Here is a 9,282-nt window from a genome sequence, read left to right on the forward strand (position 1 = left end):
ATCAAAAGTGACAGTAAAGACATTTGTAATGTTACAAAACATTTCTATTTCAAATAAACGCTGTTCTTTTGAACTCTGCATTCATCTGTGAATCCTGAAATATAAAATTTATCACAGTTTCCACAAAAACATTCAGCAGCGCAACTGTTTTCAACACTGATAATAATCAGAAATTACAATTCTGAGTTTATATCTCGCAATTCAGTTTTTTTTCTTCCACATGATGAAAAAAAAGCTATAAAAGTGACTTTTTCCTCACAATTCTGCGTTTATATCTTGAAATTCTGCATATTTAGATTGAAGAGAATTAGATTTCTCTAAAAAAGCCGCAGCAGAGGGAAAGATTTACAGAAAAATTGCTTCAATTTCAGTTTGTTTCTCACACAAAACCATTATATTTATCATTAAACTGCACTGAATGCAATATACCTACGTAAGTTGCTTTGGATAAAAGCATCTGCCAAATGCATATAAAATATGATTTCAGAAGACTAGGAATATAGTAGGGTTATTATTGTTCACTAAAACTAAAACCATAAAAAAAATCTTTATTTGAAATAAAATAAATGAAAATAAATGAAAATAAAATAACTTATTTCAGCTACTGTAGTTTCTAAGGAAAATATTTATCATTTTTGTTTAGTTTAAGTACTAAAATAACTACAACTAAATAAAATAAATAAAAATAATCAATACTATAAAGACACTTAAAAAATGAATAAAAATGCAGCAAAATTACAAAAACTTTTAAGTAAAAAATACAATAAAGTGTATAAAGTAAAAACAGAAAATATAAAAATAAAATCAAAACAAAAACTATAATAATATGTCAATAATACTAAAACATCACTGGAATTTAATGCACACATAGACTATTAAATGTTGTTTTTAAGAGCATAACTAAACAAAAACCATAAAAACATTTGTTACTTGAAATAAAAATAATCAAATATGAAAAACATTCAACATTTTATTTCATCTACTGTAGTTTCTAAGGCAACATTTCTCATTTTCATTTAGTTCTAGCTTAAGTAAAATAACTAAAATAATCTAAATTAATTAATACAATAGACATATTTTTTTTAAACTAATAAAAATGTCAAAAACACTACTAAAACTTTAACTAAAATTTAAGTGAAAACAAAATATAAAAAAATAAATAAGTATATCAATGATACACTGAAAAATTTTTCTTATTCATCCAATTAAAAAAATGTAGGGTAATGATTCACATCTATATTTTTTAACTTGAGCCAATGAAAAATAAATAACTTGCCCCAAATAATATTTTCTATGTCTATGAAAACTATTTTATAAAAACCTGGCACAAAGCATATTTTTCTTGTTGAAGAAAGTCAATTAATTAAAATTCTATTTTTGATCCAAACAAAAAAATATAGATTTAATCAAAACAAAAATTCTCATTTAAGAAATGTATTTGTATAGTTTTCATAGACATAGCAAATATTGTTTAGGGCAAGTTATTTATTTATTTTTATTTTAAAAAATATATAGATGTGAATCATTACCCTAAATTTTTTTAATTGGTTGAATGAAACATTTTTTTCAGTGTCCTAAAACAGCACTGGAATAAAGTGCACACGTCAAGACTATTTGATGTTGTTTTTAGAGCGTAGAGAATAAATCGCCGTCACTGCACGGAAAAGAGCAGCTCTGAAGAAGAAATCAAGACATGCAGGTTTGAAGCAACATGAGGGAGAGTAAATGTAAAAAACCGTCCCTTTCAAACCTCACAGACGGCGTAGGACTGCAGATCATAGAGCGGTAATATCAGGAGGTTAAAGTGAGCCGACAGAGACGTGAAGTGCTGAAGAGTCATTTAGCGTCTGTCTTTACAGCTCACGGTCGTACAGGATTACCCACCAGCAGCACTTTATAAGACATTAATGCAGACGCTTCCCAATATAGCAAACACTTCTGAGGCTCGGCGTTTGTCAGGCTTGCAAAAAAGTTGTCATCAGAGGAGCTTGAAAAGATGAAGCTGAAAGACTTAAAGGTTTGCGTAACACGTCAGTCACAAAGTCCCAAACTGCTGCTCATGAACTTCTTGAAGTTTTTAGGCTTTAAGTGGATATCAGACGAGCAGAGGATCATGGGAAGGCTGTATTCGGAGCTCAGGCTGATTTGATCGCCGTGTGACTGGAATTAAACGAAGCCTGATGAAAACTGAATCTCACGAAGCCTCTCAAGATCATATCTGGGTCACATTTCACCATAAAAGCTAATTAAAGTTATTAAGGATCCCTCTTCATATTCTCATTACTATAAAGTGTAAAAATAATTATACATATCTATATTTGTAATTATAAACTATTTATGTTCAGGGGAGTATTTGTTGCACTGCCTTTGATTTTTATTAAATAAAAAAAATATTGATTTAAATATTTGACTAATATATTGATTCACATTCAATCAAAAATCCACTGTATTGCAGTACATTTGTATTGTAATACAGTCATTTGTATTAGCATATGAGAATGACAAGAATTACATTTAGAGGGATAAGGTCATAAAAAACTGTCAATACAAAATAATAGTGATAGTAAAAACACTCTTTTCTTTACAACAGAAATTCTTTAATATTGATTCAACTAATTTTACTAATAATATATACGTAATGTATGTATTATTATATATTAATAATATATACTTATATGTGAAGAAATTATTTAATTGGTTTTTAATAATAATAATAATAAATAATCTAAATTAATTAATACAATAGACATATTTTTTTTAAACTAATAAAAATGTCAAAAACACTACTAAAACTTTAACTAAAATTTAAGTGAAAACAAAATATAAAAAAATAAATAAGTATATCAATGATACACTGAAAAATTTTTCTTATTCATCCAATTAAAAAAATGTAAGGTAATGATTCACATCTATATTTTTTAACTTGAGCCAATGAAAAATAAATAACTTGCCCTAAATAATATTTTCTATGTCTATGAAAACTATTTTATAAAAACCTGGCACAAAGCATATTTTTCTTGTTGAAGAAAGTCAATTAATTATACAATTAAAGTGAAAACAGAAAATATAAAAATAAATTGGTTTTTAATAATAATAATAATAAATAAAGCACAATATTAAAGAAATTCAGTTTATTATAACAGAATTGCATACATATTAATTAATAAATTACTTAATAAATTACTAAAATTATTCAAACGAATGAATAACTAATATTAAAAAATTATATACATAAAATAACAATAACCAAAACTAAGTAAAATAAATGAAAATTAATAAATACTATAAAGACAAATTAAAAATGAATCAAAATGTCAAAAACACAACAAAATAACTACAATTTTACAATTAAAGTGAAAACAGAAAATATAAAAATAAGATCTAATAATAAATACATAATAATAAATAAAGCACAATATTAAATAAATTCTGTTTATCATAACAGAGTTATATACATATTCATTAATAAATTACAAATTAATTAATAACTAATATAAAAAATGAATATACATAAAATAACAATAACGAAAAACTAAGTAAAATAAATCAAAATAAATTAATAATATAAAGATATTTTAAAAAACTAATCAAAATGTCAAAAACACAACAAGTGAAAACAGAAAAAATGAAAATAAGACATAATAATAAATAAATACATATAACAGAGTTATATACATATTAATAAATTACTAATTAATTAATTAATTAATAATATAAAAAATGCATATTCATGTAATTGTCGGTTTAAAATTCATATTATTATTAAATAATAAACATCAAATAAAAATAACTAAAACTAAGTAAAATAAATAAAATACTAGTAAATAAACAATGTGTGTGTATGTATTATACCATAGAGTAAAGCACAAACATAAATAAAATTGGTTTACTCTATGCAAAGAGATGTTTGGGGGGTTTTTGTATGTAACTTTTTATATAATAAAATAATGTTTGAAAAGATTCGCCTCTAAATATCACATTAAATAAGTGAACATTAATCAGTAAAAAAGGAAAAGCATATCCTTTTTTTAAAGACTGTGATTGGTTATAATGCAGCGCTCTACAAACGCTTCTGGCTCCGTGCCAGCTAAAGTGCGAACGCAGATTTGAATAGCAGCTGCAATAGCAACTACTCTCTTCTTCTCCTCCTGCCTTGCTCTTTGGCCCGCATCGCTCACCGCAGAGCAAGCCTGTTCTTGATAAAGCTGCTGTGAAAACGTGGGAAAAAAGCCGACGAGGAAGAAGTTGGGTGAAGCGATCTTTACATCGGCGGAGAAAAATTCTTCATCGCTCCGTCTAAAGCGCATTGTGATTGGATGTTTATGCTGTCAATACAGGAGACAAACCAACGGGCCACTGGCTGCTCGCTGTCCCTGCGTGATGGTCATCGGCAAAAAAAAAAAAAAAAACTTCCGTCGGCCCCTTAAGTGCATCGGCCCACCGGGAAAATGCCCGGTATGCCCGATTACCAATCCAGCCCTGCTCACAAGGTACTTCTGCTCCTCATGAATATTTGAATCGGCTCATAGATTATGCAGATGGTTTCGCCGCGAGTCGCTCTGAAAGAGCCCATGAGCCTCTGAAGAGTTTCCCTATCACTGCTCACATCTCAGTCATGAATATCTACAGCATATACGTCCTCAGAGAGAAGAAAACACACAAACTAACAAAACACTCTCATCATCTCCTCACTCTCTGCTTTCTTTCTTCTGTTGAACAGAAAGGAGACATCAATGAGAGACTGTCATCTCCTTGAAAACGAAAGTCAGTCGTAAAGGTCTGGATGAACCATTATATTCAAATATCTACCTGAAACGTTTGTCACCAACCCAACATGCTAGTCTATAAGGCCATTAGATGTATCATTTAATCATAATAAAAGCACAAACTGAATTAGCATTGACCTTCATCTCATCGTTGTCGTGTCTGTCTCAGAACACACTGCAGTAAATGTGAAGAGGTCAACATAAACCTGTCAACCTTCCCCTGACCTTTGACCCCCAAACGCCCACCCTTGTGTCTCACATGATGACCTGCTTGACCTCTGACCTCAGTATTGACCTCTGCCTATAAGGCAGCTGGGACAGAATCCTTCTCAATAACTGGATTTTTATCGTTTTATAGATCTAAACTCTTGCTGGTTATTGTTAACTAAAACTAAAACCATAAAAATACTTTTCAGTAATTGTAATAAAGCTAAAAATGAAATGAATACATAAAATATGATAACTTAAATAAAAAAACAAACAAATAAAAATTAGTATTATAATAAGTATTAACATTTCTAAAACTAAAATGTAAATAAAATAAAATGTGATTACTAAAACTGAAAATATAAAAATAAAAGCTCATTCGAAACATGAATAAATACTATTAATAATAAAATAAGACTGTACTGGATGATCAAGGAATTTTTGGAGGAACATCGGAGACAAAGCTGAACATTTTCTTCTAGTTATACATGCAGATTTTATGACACGAGTGTGAATTTAAAATATAAAGCTTCAACATTTATGATTTTTTATGGCCTTTTCAGTTCTTCAAACAGACTGGATAAGGACTTTAAAAAATCATTTTCGGGGTGATTTAATAGATTCAATATTCCCACACATTTTGATTAATGTAATTTCAGAATGCTTCCAGATATTAGTGATTACTGAAAGACTTTTAAATCATTTTATAGAGATACAAAAAAACTATTTCAGTTCTAAAAAAAATCAATCACAATTTTAAAGTTTTCCAAGACCTGGGAAACATGGGATCCTTGTGCACTCATGCTTGTTTTTGTGTGTTTTGGGATGTTAAGATGAACTGCATGCTTGCTTTTTTTTTAAATTCTTGATAGAAAGAAGAACAGTCTTCTCTTTTTACACGTCTTTATAACAAGTAAAGTGCAAATGGACAAGATTAAACACAAATTCCCCACTGACACTTTAACCTGCTACAAACTATCATGTGTAAAAATAAATTACACATCCACTTGTGCTAGTGTGTGCAGGAACACATTTCTGTCAAGGGTTTTGAAGGAATAGTTCACCCAAAAACCAAAATTAGCTGAAAATGTCCTCACGCTCTTCTTCATCAGATTTGGAGAAATGTAGCATTGCATCACTTGCTCAGCAGTGAATGGGTGCCGTCAGAATGAGAGTCCAAACAGCTGATAAAAACATCACAATAATCCACAGCAGTCCAGTCCATCAGTTAACATCTGGAGAAGACAAAAGACGGATGGCCAAAATAGTCCATAATCCATAATTAATGCTTCCTCCTGAAAAAAAGTGGTCTGAATCAGGAGAGAAATCTGCACAGATCAAGCACTGTTTAGAAGCCGAAACAGCTCTAAACAAATATGTGGCTGGATTTTGATGTGAGAGACAACAGGAGATGCACTTTTTCACTGGAGGAAGCGTTATTATGGATTATGGACTCATATTTTAGCCAGAAGCGACGATTTAAAGTCAAAAATGTCTTAATGTTGGATTTGTTTCAGCTTTTGTCTTCTCAAGACATCAACTGATGGACTGGAGTGCTGTGGATTACTTGAGGATTATTGTGATGTATTTATCAGCTGTTTGGACTCTCATTCTGACGGCACCCATTCACTGCAGAGCATCCATTGCTGAGACACTGATGCACTGCTGCATTTCTCCAAACCTGATGAAGAAACAAACTCATCTACATCTTGAGTGTGAGTAAATGTTCAGCAAATTTTCATTTTTTGGGTGAACTGTTCCTTTAAACTCTGGATTTGCTCACCGATTTCACAGCTTTCTCCTGCGTAACCCTGCGGACAGAAGCAGCGGAAACCCTCTCCGTGAGGAAGACACGTCCCTCCGTGCAGACAGCTGCATCTGTCGTCCGCTGCACAACAGAAAACACACACACACACAGTCTGGTGTCAGTGACGCTCTGGAGGTGATCCATCACAATCTGTCTGTGATTATAAAGCTGGCACACACTCGCAGACATACGTGACCCACGCGACCCTCTGAAAGACATCCACAGCGAGTCCTGAATGCCCTAATGAGAGTTTAGACACACATCAGCGAGGTTCAGAGATAAAAACCTGCTAAATGAGTCCAGTTTTCCAAACATCATCTGTCTTACATTAAAGCACTGGCAAGTTACTGACAGAAACGAGATCTGAACGTTTACCTGGTGCAAAACACGCTGCCATAAACACTAATATCAGCAGTAATAACAGTGATGCTTCACTTAGACATTTAAATGCAATTATTGTTTAGGTGTGAGATATTAATCAATGTATCGAAATAAAACCGAAATTGCAATATGGCTAAGTGCGATTATCAAATAAATATATGCACTACATGAACAAAAAAGAGAAGCTTTAAGATCTCAATGGTGTAATGTTTGAAAATGATGACATTAACACAATTAAGATCATTATTATTAGTATATTCTTTTTTTTAATAAATACATTATTTTTTTCAAATATTACAATAGTAATATACTTTATTTAGTAATAACAATAATAATTATTAATATTATGCAAATATATTTATATTAAAATATAATTATTATAAAAAACATCAAACATAAAATTATACAAATATAAAAAATATTAAAAAGTTTCCAGGCAGCTACAATTATGCTTTTAAGGAAGAACTGTACTGCAAAAAATTATTTTCTTCTTCAGTATTTTTTGTTTTCCAGTGCAAATATCTAAACATCCATAAAACAATTTACTTGAGAATCAAAATTTTATTTAATTTAATGACATAAGATATTAAGTCTTCGTTTTCTGAACAAATTATCAAAATTATGCTTAAAACAAGAGCAAATATCCGCCAATGGGGTCAGAAAATTTGACTTAATTCAAAGAGAAAAAATATTTGTTCTTGTTTTAAGCATAAACAATAATAATAGCTTAATAGCTTATATCATATTGCATCTCAACCTGCGTCTCACCAGGTTCAAGACCTGTGCGTTGCACCTCACTCTCCCGCTCCAAACATTTCATTCTAGCCAAGTAACTGTATCTTATTTTAAGAATGTTTACATGCTTTCAGACAAAAACACTTTTGCAGTGTAATCACTGGATCTGAAAAGAGTTCTTTCAAAGATCTTCAGTATCTTTCAAAAGTCACATCTGCATGTAAAGAATATATTCCAATAAAGTGAAACTATCAGTATTTATCATTTATAGAGCGACAGCAAACATAGGTCTATTTGCATTTTCCAAGAATTGAGGAATGTTTTACTTTATTTCAGATGTGTTGCATGCTGGTCTATTAGTTTTAGATTCACTCCTAAATGTCACATGAAAGATGAGCTGTGATTGGTTAGTTACCATGTCAGTCAATTTAAGTGGGTGGATCTTGAACAGAATAAGCTGCAGAGTGAAGCAGACATTCTGATGACATTCAGTCTGAACACACAACACTATGTTTTCTCTAGAGTCTCTCTTCATTACGCCTCACACACACACCTCAGCTCTGTGTGTGTGTGTGTGTGAGCATTGAGGCTTGTAATAGGTTTCCAGCAATGAGTTTCAGAGAAGGGCTCATTCTAATACAGCGCTGAATGAGTTTCACCGCTGACCTGCGCTGTGACAATATCACCTTACAATATATATATATATATATATATATATATATACAGACAGAGAGAGAGAATCGAAGACGCAGCAGGCAGAAAAAGTCCGTTCACAGAATCAAGGTCATATACAGTACGTGCTATACATTTAAAGACATCCACACATTCAGTCATCATTTACTCGTGCTGACCCAAACCTTATTTCCTCCAAGGAAAACAAAGGGAGACGTTTATATTATCTAAATGATTCTTTATCATAACACGACAATAACTGATGAAAAAGTCTTTTGTCGAGCAAAATTTTTTTTATTTTTTGTGAATTTAGAGTGAATAATGTTACATTTCAGTCTGCACCTCGTCACAAGGACTGAAATATAGCATTTGGACTATTTTTATGATATTTATACGGTGCTTTTTGTCATTTTTGGAGATTGACAGCCTCTGGTGACCAGTCACTTTCATTGTATGGAAGAGAGCAGCTCAGATATTCATCAAAACATCTTTTGTTGTTTTTGCATAGATTTAGAAAATCACATAGCAAACAGGCCTTCACATTCCCCTTTTGCGATAATTTGTAAAAAATATATTTTAATATATTTATTATTATACTATATATATATATTTGAAATATTTAAATTTTAAAATGTGTGTGTGTGTATATATATATATACAGTATATATATATATATATATATATATATATATATATATATATATATATATATAT

The 9,282-nt window shown here is 30.7% G+C and overlaps 1 protein-coding gene across 1 annotated transcript in view; it reads right to left on the minus strand.

Annotated features, from left to right (window-relative positions):
• ncana (neurocan a) overlaps positions 1–9,282 on the minus strand; it is a 43,657-nt gene that overhangs the window by 6,682 nt on the left and 27,693 nt on the right. Inside the window, exon 8 of the mRNA XM_016286979.1 lies at positions 6,757–6,861. Within this exon, the coding sequence (XP_016142465.1) occupies positions 6,757–6,861 (105 nt within the window). The remainder of the gene's footprint in view (positions 1–6,756; positions 6,862–9,282) is intronic.

The sequence above is a fragment of the Sinocyclocheilus grahami genome, unplaced genomic scaffold, assembly GCF_001515645.1.
Source record: "Sinocyclocheilus grahami isolate Dianchi unplaced genomic scaffold, SAMN03320097.WGS_v1.1 scaffold216.1, whole genome shotgun sequence".
NCBI lineage: Eukaryota > Metazoa > Chordata > Actinopteri > Cypriniformes > Cyprinidae > Sinocyclocheilus > Sinocyclocheilus grahami.